Below are 17,639 nucleotides of genomic sequence, written 5' to 3'. Positions count from 1 at the left end.
TTTCCTTGACTGATAATCAATGTCAAACTCTTTTTTAGAACCTCCAATGTTTGTGGTGAAGCTTGAGTCTACGAAACTAGCAGTGGAAGGAAGTGCTGTAAAGCTGGAGTGTAAAGCAACTGGCACCCCTGAGATCAGTTTTAAGTGGTTCAAGAATGAGATTGAGATAACACAAAAGGAGAAATACAAAATGGCTGTCACCAATTCAGTTGCCTCATTGGAGTTTTTCAACTGCTCTGTTGATGATAGTGGAAATTACGTTTGTGTGGCATCAAGTGATGCTGGTAGTGACCACAGCGGCAGCACAGTTACAGTTAAAGGTGTGTTGAGTATTCCGCTTACTGAGTTTTTTTGAGATTAATCAATTTAGATTTTTGTTGATTGTATTTTGACTTGATTGCCATCTTCTTTTAGAACCTCCAATATTTACAAGGACCTTTGAATCCAAAGAAGTTATCAAAGGATCTGATATTATGCTGGAAGGAAAGCTTGCAGGCTCTGCTCCATTCAACGTATCATTTTACAAAAACACAAAGGCGATCAGAAATGATAAAAGACATAAGATAGTCATAAAGGATGACATAGTTACCCTCCAGATCCTGGCAATTGAAGCCGGAGATGCTGGAAAATATCAGTGTACAGTAGAAAATGAAGTTGGGAAGTCATCTTGTGATTGTGAGATGACACTGAAAGGTTGGTGTGAAAACCTTCATTTTAAATATATGTATCTGTTCATTTCTGTAGACTTTCAGTTGAAAGGTTGTATGCTTTTCCACCTTTAGAACCGCCATCGTTTGTGAAAAAGATAGAGAATGTGAATTCCCTAGTTGGCAGTGAGATTTCTATGCAGTGTACTCTGAAAGGATCACTACCTATGACTGTGTCATGGCTGAAGGATGACCATGAGGTCAAAGATGGTGAGCATGCACAGATGTCCTTTGAAGACAGGACAGCACTGCTGCGTATTTCAAATATTCAAACCAAACATGCTGGGAAATATACTTGTCAGGCCAAAAATGAAGCTGGCAATCAGAAATGCTCTGCGTTATTGGTAGTCAAAGGTTGGTTGATGTTTATCAGGCCATTTTTCAAATTGCTACTGGTGTTTGGATTTTATATTCTGATGTTAAAAGCTCATTGTTGAATGTTATGTTTATCACAGAACCAGCAAATATCACTGAACAGGCTAAATCTGTCAGTGTTACAATGGGGGATCCCGCTACACTTCAGTGCCGGTTCTCAGGAACCAGGGTTCTCAAAGTCAAATGGCTGAAGGATGGAAGAGAGCTGACATCAGGTCATAGATACAAAGTACAGAGCACAGATAAGAGCTCTGTACTAAACATTCTCCGTACAGAAAAAAGCGACAGTGGAGATTACAACTTTGAGGTTTCTAATGACGTTGGAAGCAGTACCTGTGAAGCTACAGTTTCTGTTCTAGGTCAGCTCATTTATACATATTTTTATAATTTTTGTAGCTTTTTTTTTTACAGGTATTCCTGTTTTGACAGCATTCTCATTACTTTCTTTTTTTTAATCTATGCTAGATCAAATCATAAAACCATCTTTCACAAGGAAACTGAAGAAAACAGAGAGTATCAAAGGATCATTTGCCCACTTGGAGTGCCTTTTGTCTGGTTCTCTGCCCATATCTGTACTCTGGTACAAAGATGAGAAAGAGATCAAGACGGATGAAAAGCACAAATGCACATTCTTTGAAAACACAGCTTTTCTGGAAATAAGTCGTCTTGACAGTGCAGACAGTGGTAGTTATACCTGCATTGCTACTAATAAGGCAGGCAAGGACCAGTGTTCTGGGGCCTTAATTGTAAAAGGTTTGGATAACCATTTTTTTGTCTTCTATATTTCTGTATCTTTGGCTCTCTTTGGCTTCAGAAATTTTTTGACTTTTAACTTGAAACATGCATTCCCCACTTTCTCAACAGAACCACCATCGGTTTTAGAAAGGCCTGAATCAATGGATGTTTTGCCTGGATCAAAGGTTCAATTTAATGTCCTTTTGTCTGGCACGCCACCCTTGACCATTAAATGGTTTAAAGACAAGAAGGAGATCTTATCCGGCTCTGATTGCTCTGTGACTAAAGACAACACCACTACATCGCTGGAGCTTTTCTTTGCCAAAGCATTAGACTCTGGAGACTATATCTGCGAAATTAATAATGACGTGGGCTCTGATGCTTGCCAAGCAATGCTCTTTGTCAAAGGTTCTTATTGTCTGTTATTCTTTACCTTCTTGACATTTGTTTTTGAATTGGACCTCTGCTATACTTATTATGTTTACTTTATTTTATATAGAGCCTCCAAAGTTCACACGAAAACCTGACGGTGTGTCAGTGGTGAAACCTGGGCAAAGTAAAACATTTGAATGCCAGGTGACTGGAACTCCAGAGATTGATATATACTGGTTCAGAGATGGGAACGAGATAAGTCCTAGTGACAAATACAAGATGTTCTTTGATAACAACATAGTAACCCTAGATATTTGTGGTGCTGATACTAAGGACAGTGGAATATACTATTGTGAGGCCCGTAATGAAGCCGGCAGTGAAAGCTGCAATATGGAATTGAAAGTGAAAGGTTGGTTTAGTCTTTTTTGGAATAATTTTATATTTTCAAACTTTTATATGATTCAGACTTCATTGAGTTTATTGTCTGTTTTCTCTACCTCAGAGCCACCATCCTTTGTTAAACAGTTATCAACTGCGGATATTGTGAAGGGCTCAAATGCCTCTTTAGAGTGCCAAGTCATTGGCACAGGTCCGTTTGAGGTCATGTGGCATAAGGATTTAAAGGAAATTAAATCCAGCACAAAGCACAGTTTCTCACAAGTACAGGACATTCTGAATCTTGAGATACAGAAATGTGATGGTGTAGATGTTGGTGAATACCAGTGTACCGTCTCAAATGAGGTTGGAAGTTGTTCTTGTAGAACTACGCTTCGTATAAAAGGTTAGTTACTTAAAACATATACTATTGTGATAGATTACGTAACTTCCATGATGACAACACATTCTTACTTTAAATAACTAATAATTGTTCCTTGGTTTGATGTTAGATCGACCATCGTTTGTGAAGAAAATTGAAAATGTAGCCACTGTTTTGGGCAAATCGGCTGAATTTCAGTGTGTTGTCACTGGGTCACCATCTCTGTCTGTGCAATGGCAAAGAGATGAGAGCTGGATCTTGGAAGATCCTAAAATTGAACGGACATTTGAGGATAATGTGGCAACTCTAAGGATTCCGGTCTGTGAGGCCCATCACAGTGGGAAATATACCTGCCAGGTGGCAAATGATGCTGGACAGGACAAGTGCTTTGCAACCCTCATGGTGCAAGGTTTGTCTTTTCATTTAGTATGCTAGCTAGATATTTGTTTTAATTTTAGTCAGGTCTGTCTTTGAAATGTATGGATTTTAACAGAAAATTGATATTTCTATGCATTTTAGAACCACCTCAGATTACAGAGAAACCAGAAGTGATGAAAGTAACTATTGGGGATCCAGTCAGTTTAGAGTGCAAAGTGGCAGGCAGTCCGGAGCTCAAAGTGAAGTGGACCAAAGATGGCAAAGAGCTCAAGTCAAGTCCACAGCACAAACTTAGCTTCGAGAACAACCTTAGTAGCCTTAAAATTCAGACTACACAAAAGGAGGATGCAGGCAACTATCAATTTGAGGTCTCAAACCACATTGATACCTGCAGTTGCAAAGTCAAGTTGATTGTACTAGGTCAGTGCAAAATCTTGTATTGAAACAAATTAGTGTGGTAGTATACTGGTTATTACATTATATGTAATGCATATGGTTTTGACTGTTTTGTTGTTGCTCTTGTGAAAACAGAACAAACTATTCCCCCAAGCTTCACCAAACCAATGAGTGAAATACAGGAAATATTGGGAACATTTGTTCAAATTGGCTGCAAAATATCTGGATCCCTTCCCATTACTGTGGAATGGCAGAAAGATGGAAACAACATTTCCGTTGGTGGAAAATATAAACTTGTTCGTCAAGACAATTCTGTGTCTTTGGAAATCGAACAGTTAGAGAGAGTTGATGCCGGCACTTACTCTTGCAAACTAACAAATACAGCAGGAAGCGTTGAATGTAGTGGGGCACTAAGGGTGAAAGGTCAGAATTTATAACATTTATATCAAATTCATATTTTTCTCTCATGAAAGGGTCAGGCCAGCTGATTAACTTGGTTGCTATTGTTTCTTTTCAAACGCATCTTTAGAGCCGCCAAGCTTTGTGCTGCTGCCTGAGCCCCAGGCAGCCCTTCCTAACTCCAACGTGCGATTTAAGAGCACGTTTAAAGGAACACCTCCTTTCGCAGTGAAATGGTTCAAGGATGACACTGAATTGATCACTGGACCATCATGTTTTACCGGACTGGAAGGATTATCTTGCTTCTTAGATCTTTACTCAGTTGGAGTTTTGCAGAGTGGAGTTTACTCTTGTCAAGTTAGCAATGATGCCGGCACTGAAAGATGTAGTGCCAATTTAACAGTAAAAGGTTGGAACATGCTCTTATTTAAACTCTTGCCTTGGCTTCCATCTTTCCTCGATTGGCTTCCATCGTTCCGTCTGTCCTTGAATGCTTTTATCTGTGCTCAATTGTTTAGCATTTTCACAGCTCCTCCAGCACCTCCTTTTCACAGTTCCTTCAGCAGTTCACAGCACCTTCACCAACACCTCCATCACATCAACAACTGTTTGTCCACCATGTATCATGCTTCCCATTTCCCTTTTCAAATTCATCTGGGCTTTAATCCTTAACAGATCCATCAAGTCATCAAATCACCTCTTTTTGCAGTTCATTCCAAGCCTCATATTATTTCACTTTGTCAAGTTGCATGTGCTTCAATAACCTAATTTTGCTATATTTTGGCTTTGCAGAACCTCCTGAATTTGTCCTGAAATTGCCAGTCACAAAGTTTGTGAAGAAGTGCGAGGCACTCCGTCTTGAATGCAAAGTTACGGGTGCGCCCTCTCTGCGAATGCAATGGTTCAAAAATGACACTAAGATCACAGAAGGAGACAACTATAGAACTTCATTTGTTGACTCAATGGCAGTCCTTGAGCTGCACACCACAAGATTTGAAGACACTGGAGTCTACACTTGTGAAGCAACCAACGAAGCTGGAAGCATAAGCTGCAGCACAACTCTTACAGTCAAAGGTTAGCCAGTGATCAATGACATTGGGTTTTGATATTTTCCATATTACATTATATATTCCATAATAATCTAATATTAGTATAGTGTCTGTTGGTGGTATTACGTCAGTATGAATTTGAGGCTTTGCTGCTTCTTAACGATTCTCAATGTTTTGTAGACCCACCATCTTTCCTCAAAGTACCTCAGCCAATTGAAGGAATGAAAGGAAAGGATGCTAGCCTACACTGTGAGATAATTGGCACAGCACCCTTTGAGATTACCTGGTCCAAAGATAAAACACCACTAAAAGAAAGTAGGAAATATAAGATGGTGAATGAGGGTACCTCTGCCACTCTTCATATAATTGGATTGGAAGCCTCAGATGTTGGAGAGTATGAGTGCAAGGCATCAAACAGTGTAGGATATGAAACATGCCGTACTACAATTCAACTCAGAGGTTAGTAGAATTGCATCATCTGTGGGTATTTTTTTTATTTTATTTTGATAATTGATGTTCCAGGTTTTAACCATGAACTACTCCCTCATTATGTTTTTTTTCTCCTCACCGTGTTTGTCCTCTCTCAGAACCACCAACGTTTGTGAAGAAATTGTCGAATATGACATGCATATTGGGTGAAGAAGTCACCCTGACGGCCAATGTCAAAGGCTCTCAGCCAATGACCGCGTCTTGGGTACAGGATAAGGATCACATCCTCAGAGATGGTGACAACCGGAAAATTACCTTTGACAACAACCAAGTCACTCTTAAAGTCTTTAAAGCAGATTTACTGGCAATGGGCAAATACACCTGCCAACTCAGAAATGATGCCGGAGTTGTGGAATGTTTTGCTAACTTGACTGTATTAGGTTTGTACATTTAAATTTTCTCTCTTAATTCAATTTTCTTTCTTAATTCGCTTAGTTTCCCCCCCAGTCATTGCTTTTTAAAATGATTCAGTTTCTGTAAGCACACCTTTTTTCATGCTCATTATTTTCAGAACCAGCTAAAGTTGTAGAGAGACCAGAGTCTTTCAGTGTGACTGCAGGTGATATTGCAGCTCTAGAAGTCAAAGTGTCGGGGACACCAGAGCTGAAACCAAAATGGTTTAAGGATGGAGTCGAACTCTCCTCTGGACAGAAGTACAAAATCTCATTCTCAAAGATGATCTCCAGCTTGAAAGTTTTGTCTGCAGAAAAAGTGGACACAGGAGAATATACATTTGAGGTCAAAAATGAGGTTGGCAGTGATCTCACCAAATTAAACCTCACTGTACTAGGTTGGTGGCCACTTCCTATACACAGTATAGTATGACATTTGCCTAATTGCCTAGTGTTTTTCCTAATGCACTGGTTACTAACCATGTCCTTCTATAACAGATAAAACTATACCTCCAACATTTACAAGGAAATTGAAGGATTATCAACCTATTGTTGGAAAAGCTGGTGAAATTGACTGCAAAGTCTCTGGTTCCGCACCTTTCACCATTACCTGGTACCATGATGGAGAGGAGATCCAAACTGGACCAAACCATGAGATTACATTCAGTGACAACACCTGCATGCTCAAAGTGCCCACTCTTAAGTTGTCAGACTCTGGAGTGTATAAATGCAAAGCTGTAAACAAGGCAGGAACCAATGAGACCAGTGCCTCTTTCATTGTGAAAGGTCAGTAAATAGGAGGTTTGGATCTACAGTACACGTTTGGCCTTCATAATGACTATTGCTTTGTAAAGTGACTGTTTTAATGTTAGATGTCGGCAAGATAAAAGTATGTATTTTTTGTATTTAGAACCTCCTTCTTTCGTGATGCCACCTCAGCCATTGGAAGCAATGCCTGGCACAAATGTTTTGTTCTCAGCAATTGTCAAAGGAAGTGCCCCACTGAAACTGAAGTGGTTCAGAGGCACCAAGGAAATTTTGTCTGGAAAAGGCTATGAAATTGCTCTCCGGGACAGTACAGCTACAATGGAGCTATTCAAAATTGACAAATCCCACGCTGGAGAGTATACATGCCAGATTATTAATGATGCTGGGAAGGAAAGTTGCCCGGTTAACCTGTCAGTGAAAGGTTGGTCAATAATATAATTTTTAAAATGTATTATTACAGATTTTATTAACAGAATTAAAACAAAATTAATCAGTATGTGGACTAACAAACTTCTATATGATTTAACTCAGAACCTGCGCGCTTTGTTAAGAAGCTGAAGGACCATTCTGTTGAAAAGGGGAAATCATTGGTACTTGAGTGCACATACTCTGGAACCCCAAAGATATTTGTCACCTGGTATAAGGACGGAAATCAGCTATATTCTTCTTATAAGCACAATGTCACTACCACTGAGACCTCCTGCATCTTGGAGTGTTTAAACACTGATGATAAGGAAGCAAGTGGGGAATACGCTTGCGAAGTTTCCAATGATGCTGGAAAGGATACCTGCAAAGCACAAGTGTCCATCTTAGGTTAGTTTACCTAAGTTGATCTGGTAATGTATTGGGATTGTCCTATACTGTATATATCTGATGTGCATGTTTCTGATTTAACGGTTTATATCTGTCACTTTAGAACCACCTTATTTCATTGAGAATTTGGAGCCAATGGAAGTGACTGCTGGTGATGCAGTTTGTTTGAAATGCCATGTGGGCGGAACCCCTGAAATAAAGGTGGCTTGGTTTAAGGCTGACGGAAAAGTGAGGTCCAGCCCCACTTGCAAAATAGAATATTCCAAAGGAATTGCTTGCTTGAAACTGAGCAAAGCAACCAAGGCTGATATTGGTGAATACACATGCAAAGCAGAAAACAACATAGGAACAGCCTCATCCACTTGCCGTCTCTCTGTCCAAGGTGATGCCCGCCATCTTTTATTTAGGAATGTTCTCTTTTTAATCTGGAGATATTCCGTTTTGACTCTGCATCATTGTTTCTGAAATTAACGTTTAGTCTTATATTGTTTGTTGAACAATCCTATTTTCAGAGGCAAAAACGCCACCTACCTTCCCCAAGAAAATAACCAGTCTTCAACAGACTGAAGGAATGGAAGTCAAATTCGAGTGCCGTGTGGCAGGCTCCTCGCCCATTGAGGTCTCTTGGTTTAAAGACGGTGAAACTCTGAAATCCACCGACTATACCATGAGTTATGATGATAACACTGCTGCCCTAAAAATAACCAGAGGTGAAATGAGACACTCTGGGGAATACACTTGTGTTGCTACCAACAGCGTTGGGACTGCATCCTGCAGAGCCAAACTCACTCTTCAAGGTCGGTCGGTTTTTCTTCAAAGAAGTAGTTTTTTGCTTGCTGACTGAGAGACAGTGCACGTTCTGTATTAGTACCATGTCATATTGTACAATGTCAATGCTTTCATTTTAAAGTATGCTGTATGTTCCACCTCTTTCCCATCATTTAACTTTTAGAGCCAAGATATCCCCCTGTCTTTGATAAAAAGCTGTCACCCATGGTGGATATTTCAGTGGGTGATAGTGTGGAATTGGAATGCCACATGACTGGATCTTTGCCAATAAAAGTCACTTGGTCAAAGGATCACAAAGATATTCGATCAGGGGGAAATTACAAGATGTCCTGCGAGGATAACACCCCACACCTTACTATATTGAAAGCAGCTAAAGCAGACTCTGGCCGCTACTTTTGCCATGCCACTAATGACATTGGAAAGGACTCTTGTTCCACTGAAATTACTGTCAAAGGTATTTGGACCACTGGCACCCAATTTTAGTCCTTAAGAGACATTTTAGTTTCTTGAGAGACATTTTTGGTATAGTGCTTTGTTTGCTTACGTGACACCTAACATGACCACTGCAATCTTGTTTCAGAAACCTTTCATTCTTTTGTATTTATTTTCAGAGCGCAAAATCCCACCTGCCTTCACCAAAAAGCCCACAGAGACCCTTGAGGATACAGAGGGCAAGATGGTGAAAATTGAGGCACGTTTGTCTGGTTCTCAGCCCATGACCATCAATTGGTACAAAGATGACATTGAGAGGCACAGCTCTGATCACTATGACATGTCCTTCAAGAGCAATGTGGCTGTGTTGTGTATCAAGAGCTCCGAAGTCTCAGACTGTGGCAGGTATACCTGCAAAGCCACCAATGAAGCTGGCACTGCCTCTTGCGAAGTGACAGTTACCATAACTGGTAGGTCCATATTAATATTACTATATTAATAAAAATAATATTAATATTATTTTGTTGTGTTTCTCCATAGAAAACGAGATGTACATAACTTTTGTATGCATCTCTACTATGTGTCCCATGTATGTTTTTCCATGACTCTTCCCTATTTTCCCAGAACACAAGAAGCCCCCTACATTTGACCCCACTCTCAAACCTGTCACGCTGACCGAGGGAGAGAACCTGCATCTTAGCTGTCATGTCCATGGATCCCCTCCTATGAAGATTCAGTGGATGAAGGACAGAAAAGACTTGAAAAACACTTCCAGCACTAAAATCATTTTTGCCGATGACGTTGCCTCTTTGGAGGTCATGCGCGTATCAAAGAATGATGCAGGGGACTATCTCTGCAAGGCTACCAATGAAGCTGGTAGTGAATTCTGCAAGGCCAAAGTGACAATCAAAGGTACATCTTCTGGACCATATTTTGATTCAAGTCAAATCCAATAACTTGTGGAATCAGCTGTCATGAATGAATGATTATGGTTTTTATAACAGACTTCTTGAATTATGCTTTATTGCAGAGAAATCCAAAGCAGCACCTAAACCCGCTGAAGAGGAATCAACAGCATCACCAGTAAAGAAACTGGACAACTTGTTCTTCATCGAGGAGCCCAAGCCTTGCCATGTAGCCGAGAGTAAGTGTGATGAAAAGAGATTTAGAAGCATATAATTATTATTTAATTGACAACCCACATTGTTTAAACATTGGATAATCTAACATTTCCATAGTAAAGGATGTCTTCAATATGTTGCGTTCATTTACAGAGGGCACTGCAACGTTCATCGCTAAGGTTGGAGGTGATCCCATTCCTAACGTGAAATGGATGAAGGGCAAGTGGAGGCAGATCACTCATGGTGGTCGCATCACTATTGAGCAGAAAGGGCCAGATGCCAAGTTAGAGATCAGAGAAATAACAAAGTCTGACTCCGGACAGTACAGATGTGTTGCAACTAACAAAGCTGGAGAAATAGAATGCAACACCGACATGCATGTTGAGGAAAGGAAAGAGGTTGCCGGAGTTGAGGGAGACTTCAGAGCAAAACTGAAGAAGTAAGTGAATCTCTCTTTGACAATTGTGTCTCTACCTTTCACATTCCACAAGAAACTGTACAAATAATATTTGCCATGCCTTCCTCTTCTATTTTTCTTCCTCCACAGGACTCCATCTAAGCAGAAGAGTCCCCAGGAAGAGAAAGACATTGACATTGTAGAGTTGCTCAGAAATGTGGACCCTAAGGAGTATGAGAAATATGCCCGCATGTATGGAATTACTGACTACCGTGGACTTCTTCAGGCCATTGAGCAGCTGAAAAGGGAGAAAGCAGAAGAAAGTGGAAGACCTGTAAATTCATTTAACATAAAGTTGTATTCAATTGAATATAATGGCTTAGTCTTTTCTTCAGAACACAACAGTTTAATTTACTTAATATTAGTCATACAATACAGAATGTTGTTGCTTTTTTAAAGAAATAATGGCCACACAATAACTAGTTCTGCTTTGTGTTTTGATGTGATTTAGGAACTGGAGAGAGAGAGAGAATCGGACGAGGATTTGGCTGCTCTTGTGGCTGACTTGCAAAAGAGAATGGAACGTACTGAGGTAGGTTCCTCATTAGCCACCACAATGAAATGTCTGACAATGACAACAGCAGTAAGTATCATGTATTATATGCATATTTATTGACATGAATGTCTAAGCACATATGTCTTCTTTATTTGTTTGCAGCCTGTCACCGTGAATAAGGACATAACAGATCAATCTACAGTCACCAACAAGGTTGCCACCTTTGAGTGTGATATCAAGATCAACTTTCCAGAGATCACCCTGTCCTGGTACAAGGGAACTCAGAAGCTTGACAACAATGAAAAATACGAAATCAACATTGTTGGTGACAGTCACATTCTGAAGATCAAGCAGTGTCAAACCAAAGACCAGGGCAACTACCGTGTTGTATGTGGCCCACATATCTCCAGTGCCAAACTGACTGTTATCGGTGGGTATCTATGGTTCTGCATTTGTTTATACAGTCCTTTATACTGTATCTGTAAATACTGACCGACATGCATATTTGTTCGTTGTGTCTTTACAGAGCCTGAGGTTGAGAAACATCTGGAGGAAGTTGTGTGTAAGGAGGGGCAAACATGTACACTGTCTTGCCAGTTTTCTATCCCTAATGTCAAAACACAGTGGTTTAAGAATGGAAAGCTTTTAGAAATGAAGGGCAGATACTCGCATGAGGTGGTCAACAAGATTCAGAGGCTGACGATTAAAGACCTCCAACCAGAAGACCACGGACGCTATGCCTGCAGATATGACAACCTTGAATCAACTGCAGATCTATGGGTTGAAGGTGTGTATAGATTAAACCACATAATAATTGGTTGCTGTTGCATCTCCCATCATGTTGTAGAGTGGAGAAGATCACCCCAAACTAACCTCTTTTTTTCTTCATCACTTATTTTGTCACTAATCTTTAAATGTTGTTTTTTTCACTCTTTTTCTCTTTTTTGCAATTTTGATTTGACGTACTCTTTTTCGTCCTGGAACTCTCTGATAACATTTGTTCTACTTTCTTACACTTGTTGGTCTTTGAACTTTGCCCACAAACCAACATTTCTGTCTTTCTTTCTTGTCTTTTGACTTTTTGTTTCTACTTTCATCCTATTGAATCACCCATCATGATCTGTTGAACACTTCTAACTGCATATCTATTCTCCATTGTCTAATTTGACTTGAATTTGCACAATGAGTTTGAATTATGAGAATAACCAGAAATATTAAAATCAAACTAAATTCATCACCACGTTATCTGTTTTAGCTGAACAAATTCACTTCACCAAACGTATCCAGAACATTGTGGTGGGCGAACGCCAAGCAGCCACCTTCGAATGTGAGGTGTCTTTCGACAATGCCATCGTTACATGGTACAAAGACACTTGGGAACTCAGAGAGTGCCCAAAGTATAACTTCAGAAGCGAAGGCAGAAGACACTTTATGATCATCCGCAATGTAACCAATGAAGATGAAGGTGTGTAGAGTTGCGTCAAACAAGCATTTTATGGATTTCTTTATTCTCGTTACCCAGATGAATACATCAGAATGGATTATTAAATCATCTTCATGACTAATCCTTTAGGCGTTTACTCGGTCATTGTGAGGTTGGAGCCCAGAGGGGAAGCTAAAAGCACAGCTGAGCTTTATCTTTCAGACAAAGGTCGGTATAGTTGTTAGCATTTGTTTTTGTTTTCCAGCTGTCTGTATCTCATAGTGGCCTTAATTCAGTTTTTAATATTTCATCTTCCTTTTTCACAGAAATTCAATTAGCAGGGGTACCCCATGGTAAGTATTTGATTTCTAGCTACACAACCTCTCAAATGTATCACAATTCCTAGTCAACGTATCTTAAATATGTAACTTATTTTATATATACTGTATCTTTGATATTTAAACCAATTTCAACATCCGTTAGATGTCCCTGATTCATCAATACGAATCCCTGATATGCCATCTTCAGTTACTCTAAAAGGTAAGAATGGGACATAAGATTGGCATTAATTATATAAATCTAAACTAACCTAATTAATATGAGAACTCAACATCTATATGTTTTTTTTTAAAGAATCTTCTGAATACTATTATGAAGAAGAGATGGAAGTGAGAGAGGTGGAAATGAGAGGTATATGGCCTTGCATTCTTTTATATTAAGAGTCTTTCCATCACCATCAAACCACTAAAATCATCATAAAATAATTCACAAACGTTTGATTATTGTGCAAGATTTACATCATATTAATAGTAACCATCACCATCATCAATTTAACTATCTCCATGTTTTCACAATTATTCACGCTTTTGCATAAACTCAGCAAAAAAAAGAAACGTCCTCTCACTGCCAACTGCGTTTATTTTCAACAAACTTAACATGTGTAAATATTTGTATGAACATAACAAGATTCAACAACTGAGACATAAACTGAACAAGTTCCACAGAGATGTGACTAACAGAAATGGAATAATGTGTCGCTGAACAAAACTGCAACTCGTCAGTGAAGATAACTTTTTGCCAGTTCAGTCTGGTCCAGCGATGGTGGGTTTGTGCCCATAGGCGACGTTGTTGCCGGTGATGTCTGGTGAGAACCTGCCTTACAACAGGCCTACAAGCCCTCAGTCCAGCCTCTCTCAGCCGATTGCGGACAGTCTGAGCACTGATGGAGGGATTGTGCGTTCCTGGTGTAACTCGGGCAGTTGTTGTTGCCATCCTGTACCTGTCCCGCAGGTGTGATGTTCGGCTGTACCGATCCTGTGCAGGTGTTGTTACACGTGGTCTGCCACTGCGAGGACGATCAGCTGTCCGTCCTGTCTCCCTGTAGCGCTGTCAGAGTACAGACATTGCAATTTATTGCCCTGGCCACATCTGCAGTCCTCATGCCTCCTTGCAGCATGCATCTTTCTTTTGGTGTTTTTCAGAGTCAGTAGAAAGGCCTCTTTTCATAACTGTGACCTTAATTGCCTACCGTGTGTAAGCTGTTAGTGTCTTAACAACCGTTCCACAGGTGCATGTTCATTAATTGTTTATGGTTCATTGAACAAGCATGGGAAACTGTGTTTAAACTAATTACAATGAAGATCTGGGTTATTTGGATTTCTACGAATTATATTTGAAAGACAGGGTCCTTTCTTTTTTTGCTGAGTTTATTACCCAGGAAATGTAAAACTTGTAGTGTATTTGAGGTTTAAAAAGGCTTCTGAAATTTGTAATTTCCACTTTGTAATTTCAGAATTGATTTTTCCTTACGGAAATGTATCAACCCCAACAAAATTGGCCATGAATTATAATCCACATAATAATTCACATTTCCTGTTGCGGCACAATTATTTTCTGCCTGTAGCAAACTGGCTCAAATTAAGATCCTACATCTGTATGTGTTTGTACAACTTAGTAACATGACCTAACATTTCAGTCAATAATAACCAAGATCAATTTAACCAATTTCATTTGAACATGTTTAGACAAGTTGGTACACCTAAAAAGATTATTCAGTATTGTAACACGACCTAACCAATACTCCAGCATTTCCCACTGTTCATCTAAACATTTTTTTTTCATTGTTACTCTTTATTAGAGTATGAAAGCTGGACAGAAGAGACAGTAGTACAGAAAATCTCTACAACCACAGGTATCCCTTAGAATAGATGTTACCATTGCTGTTTATGTCTGCTAGCAGCTAACTGAAGTGACCAAACAGTTAATCTTTAACGTTCCACCTTGAGCCACATTGGTATTAACATGTGTGGTGCTTAAAATCATCCTTGTCTGTCTGTATGTTTGAGCCACTCTTTTAAAAAATCTTGAAACAGAATGTATGGGCTCCTACTCTTTGTATGTGTGATCGTACCATAGTGTGCTAGCGTGTGTTTGTGTGTGCGGAACACGGTCACAAATCCCACGTCTTTCTCTCTCCTTTGTTGTCCCACAGGAGTTATTTCATTTCTGTGTCTATATTTGTGTGTTATAACCGTAAACCTCTATCCTTAGCTAATGTGCCTTGTTGAACAATTATACTAATATATTCTCATTGTCTTATCAGCCCCCAGAGTACCTGTTGAGGAGGAGTCCGTTCAGAGTAAGAAGGTTGGAATGAGGGAGGAAATGCCACAAAAAGGTATTAAAATAACAACTTTTGTCTGTCTTGGCTTACAGCAATGTTATGGCAAAGTTGGCAAACATGTTCTTAGTCTTGTTCATGTGTCAGTTGGTAAACTCTTTAACAGCTTATTTTTTTATGTGATGTACATAGTCGGCAATGTTTTGGCAAAAGAAGTTCATGATCTTTGTTCATGTGTCATTTATGAAACTCTGTTTACAGCTTGCTTTTCTTTTAACCGTGTCAAAGGTTTTCCCTGCCATGTCATGCTCAGTTTCTTTCCAATGTCTTGCTTAGTTTAACTTGGTTTGTACTTTCAGTATTTATGATATTTGATTCTTTGCTCTTAAGTTGATCACGCTTATCTGTTTGTCTGTATTGTCTTCCATAATATATGTGCTTCTTTGGCAAGTACCTTACATGTGAATGCATGGATGTCCACAGTAGATACTGCTTTGCTACATTGGCTAACACAATGAGTGTCTTTAAAGTTTCTGAAGTGCACAAGAAACCCGAGGAGAAGGCTAAACCAGCTGAGGCAGCAGTACCACATAAAGGTATCTAAATATCTGCATTTCTAAATGATCTTTTGTGTTGATCTGGTTGATGTGTGTACATGTTGATATGTCTCTCTTGTATGTCTCTCTTGTTGAAAAAAAACTCAATTTGAAAAGAAGGGCTTTTACTATAAATATTCTACTTTTGCATGACTGTTTGTCTGTGTAAAGTAACCAATGTCCACTACTGTAAATTACATTATAAGATGAATTATATTTGTCCCTACACATTAACTCAGTGATAACTTGTACTTACTGTGATGATATTTCCAAGTACCTGAAGCCAAAAAGCCAGTGGAGGAGAAGATAACTGCAGAGGTTGTCCCAGAGAAACTTCCCTCTCCAAAAGGTATAGTCTTAAATCAGAAATGATGTGCTTGTCTAACGATCTTGTCATGTTTGTCATGTATTCTTAATGTTCTTTTAACTAAATCTGTGAATTTGTTTGTTTTAGTTGATTGTTTTTGTGGTTGTTGTACGTGAACCTTGTTTTCTTCAACTTAGTGTCCGTAATTATTTTGTATTTATTTGCATGACTTCTATAACCAATATTGTGCTCTTTTTATTTTGGTGTATGTAATTGCTCACTTGCAATATCTTAGAAGAACATGAAGAAGCAAAGGCACCTTTCCATAAGCCAGCTGAGAAACCTGAACAGGTTCCATTAAAGAAAGGTATATTGCATTTTTCCATGTGCTTCAGAAATGCTCCTACTGCTGCTGTTGTAGATCTTATGATGTTGCGTCTCTGTCCTGAATATTTTCAGTTGTCTGTCTCTTAATACCATATCTTCTTGTTATCACGTTTTAAGGTATGACCCGGGTGCAGACAGTGTTGAAGAAAGTTAATTCTTTAAACAGGGGCAGGCAAACGACAGGTCAAAGCAGGCAGGGGTCATTAATCCAGAGAGGGTGTAAGGCACTTGAACAACAGGCGGGCTCAGGGTCAGGTCAGGCAGTGGTCGGTAATCCAGAGTAGTGGGGCAAAGGTACAGGACAACAGGCAGGGTCAAGCCAGGCAGAACAGGAGCAAGGAACAGGCGGGAGCCGGGAAACAAAACACTGGTAGGTTCTACGAACAAAACGAACTGGCAACAGACAAACTGAGAACGCAGGTATAAATAAGATGGGTGACACCTGTACAGGGGTGGAGACAAGCACAAAGACAGGTGAAACAGATCAGGGCGTGACACTTGTCAGTCTCTTGTCTGTCTATTTCGCAGTTTCTAAGTCATCTATGTAGCACTTTCTAACACTGCATGTTATTATCCCAAAGGATTCTGTGTGAATAAGCCTGTGTGACTAAGTTTATTCACTTCTGTCACTTTGTGCATTGAGTTTAGTGGAGTTGTCTCAATCATACTCTTGTCCCATGCTTTTATGGCTTTCACTCTTGTACTCGGTTTTTCTTGATAGCCCATAGTTTCTAATGTTGATGTCTGTATTACTTGAAGATGTCCCTCAAGCTGCACCCCATGTTGCGGAGCCAAAAGCTGAGCCAAAACCAGAGCCTAAAGTTTCACCTGTGGCTAAGGTTGAACCTGAACCGAAGGGTGCACCTGTAAAGAAACCAGAGAGTCCACCATCCAAAGGTATTTCCTGTCATGTCTTGTTTTGTGGAGTATTTATTCCCCTCTTTAATGTCACCTTTCCTTTGTGTAATTGTATGTATATTATATATTATTATGTTTATATAGCATCTAACATAGAAGTTCATTTTTATTTTGTGTCATATCTGTATGTAGTGTAATTATTACCTTGGTATGTGAACTCTAAATCAAAGTGCATGTTACTTTAAGTTCCTGAGAAAGCTAAGAAACCGGAGGCTTCAAAACCAGAACCAGGAACGCCAGCAGCAGTTAAAAAGCCAGAGACTGCACCTACTCCTTCTCCAAAGAAGCCAGAGCCTACTCCTGCTGCAAAGGAGCCAGAGCCTACTCCTGCTGCAAAGAAGGTCCCATCACCACAAGGTATCTCTCAAAAGAGAGGCAGCTTTCTGAGTCTTTTAACAACTTGTATGCTCTTTATACTCTTCTGTTTGTCAGTCCATCTTTGTCTGTCTGTGGCATTACAAAG

General features: G+C 39.6%; 1 protein-coding gene across 1 annotated transcript in view; it reads left to right on the top strand.

The window, feature by feature from the left end:
- Positions 1–17,639, top strand: part of LOC139401652 (titin-like) — a 178,632-nt gene that overhangs the window by 48,625 nt on the left and 112,368 nt on the right. The window contains exons 50-91 of the mRNA XM_071145731.1: positions 39–320; positions 415–693; positions 783–1,061; positions 1,163–1,441; positions 1,548–1,835; positions 1,947–2,225; positions 2,317–2,598; positions 2,692–2,970; positions 3,077–3,355; positions 3,466–3,744; positions 3,856–4,143; positions 4,250–4,528; positions 4,912–5,193; positions 5,349–5,627; positions 5,756–6,037; positions 6,169–6,447; positions 6,548–6,835; positions 6,960–7,238; positions 7,349–7,630; positions 7,734–8,012; positions 8,143–8,427; positions 8,583–8,873; positions 9,031–9,321; positions 9,476–9,763; positions 9,882–9,995; positions 10,126–10,411; positions 10,520–10,703; positions 10,881–10,961; positions 11,088–11,355; positions 11,452–11,712; positions 12,181–12,390; positions 12,499–12,576; positions 12,675–12,701; positions 12,832–12,888; positions 12,982–13,038; positions 14,486–14,539; positions 14,951–15,025; positions 15,499–15,564; positions 15,839–15,913; positions 16,167–16,238; positions 17,018–17,155; positions 17,363–17,533. Coding sequence (XP_071001832.1) covers positions 39–320; positions 415–693; positions 783–1,061; positions 1,163–1,441; positions 1,548–1,835; positions 1,947–2,225; positions 2,317–2,598; positions 2,692–2,970; positions 3,077–3,355; positions 3,466–3,744; positions 3,856–4,143; positions 4,250–4,528; positions 4,912–5,193; positions 5,349–5,627; positions 5,756–6,037; positions 6,169–6,447; positions 6,548–6,835; positions 6,960–7,238; positions 7,349–7,630; positions 7,734–8,012; positions 8,143–8,427; positions 8,583–8,873; positions 9,031–9,321; positions 9,476–9,763; positions 9,882–9,995; positions 10,126–10,411; positions 10,520–10,703; positions 10,881–10,961; positions 11,088–11,355; positions 11,452–11,712; positions 12,181–12,390; positions 12,499–12,576; positions 12,675–12,701; positions 12,832–12,888; positions 12,982–13,038; positions 14,486–14,539; positions 14,951–15,025; positions 15,499–15,564; positions 15,839–15,913; positions 16,167–16,238; positions 17,018–17,155; positions 17,363–17,533 — 9,051 coding nt within the window. The remainder of the gene's footprint in view (positions 1–38; positions 321–414; positions 694–782; positions 1,062–1,162; positions 1,442–1,547; positions 1,836–1,946; positions 2,226–2,316; positions 2,599–2,691; positions 2,971–3,076; positions 3,356–3,465; positions 3,745–3,855; positions 4,144–4,249; positions 4,529–4,911; positions 5,194–5,348; positions 5,628–5,755; positions 6,038–6,168; positions 6,448–6,547; positions 6,836–6,959; positions 7,239–7,348; positions 7,631–7,733; positions 8,013–8,142; positions 8,428–8,582; positions 8,874–9,030; positions 9,322–9,475; positions 9,764–9,881; positions 9,996–10,125; positions 10,412–10,519; positions 10,704–10,880; positions 10,962–11,087; positions 11,356–11,451; positions 11,713–12,180; positions 12,391–12,498; positions 12,577–12,674; positions 12,702–12,831; positions 12,889–12,981; positions 13,039–14,485; positions 14,540–14,950; positions 15,026–15,498; positions 15,565–15,838; positions 15,914–16,166; positions 16,239–17,017; positions 17,156–17,362; positions 17,534–17,639) is intronic.

The sequence above is a fragment of the Oncorhynchus clarkii genome, chromosome 3, assembly GCF_045791955.1.
Source record: "Oncorhynchus clarkii lewisi isolate Uvic-CL-2024 chromosome 3, UVic_Ocla_1.0, whole genome shotgun sequence".
Classification (NCBI taxonomy): Eukaryota; Metazoa; Chordata; class Actinopteri; order Salmoniformes; family Salmonidae; genus Oncorhynchus; species Oncorhynchus clarkii.
This window is presented reverse-complemented; position numbering and strand designations above follow the sequence as displayed.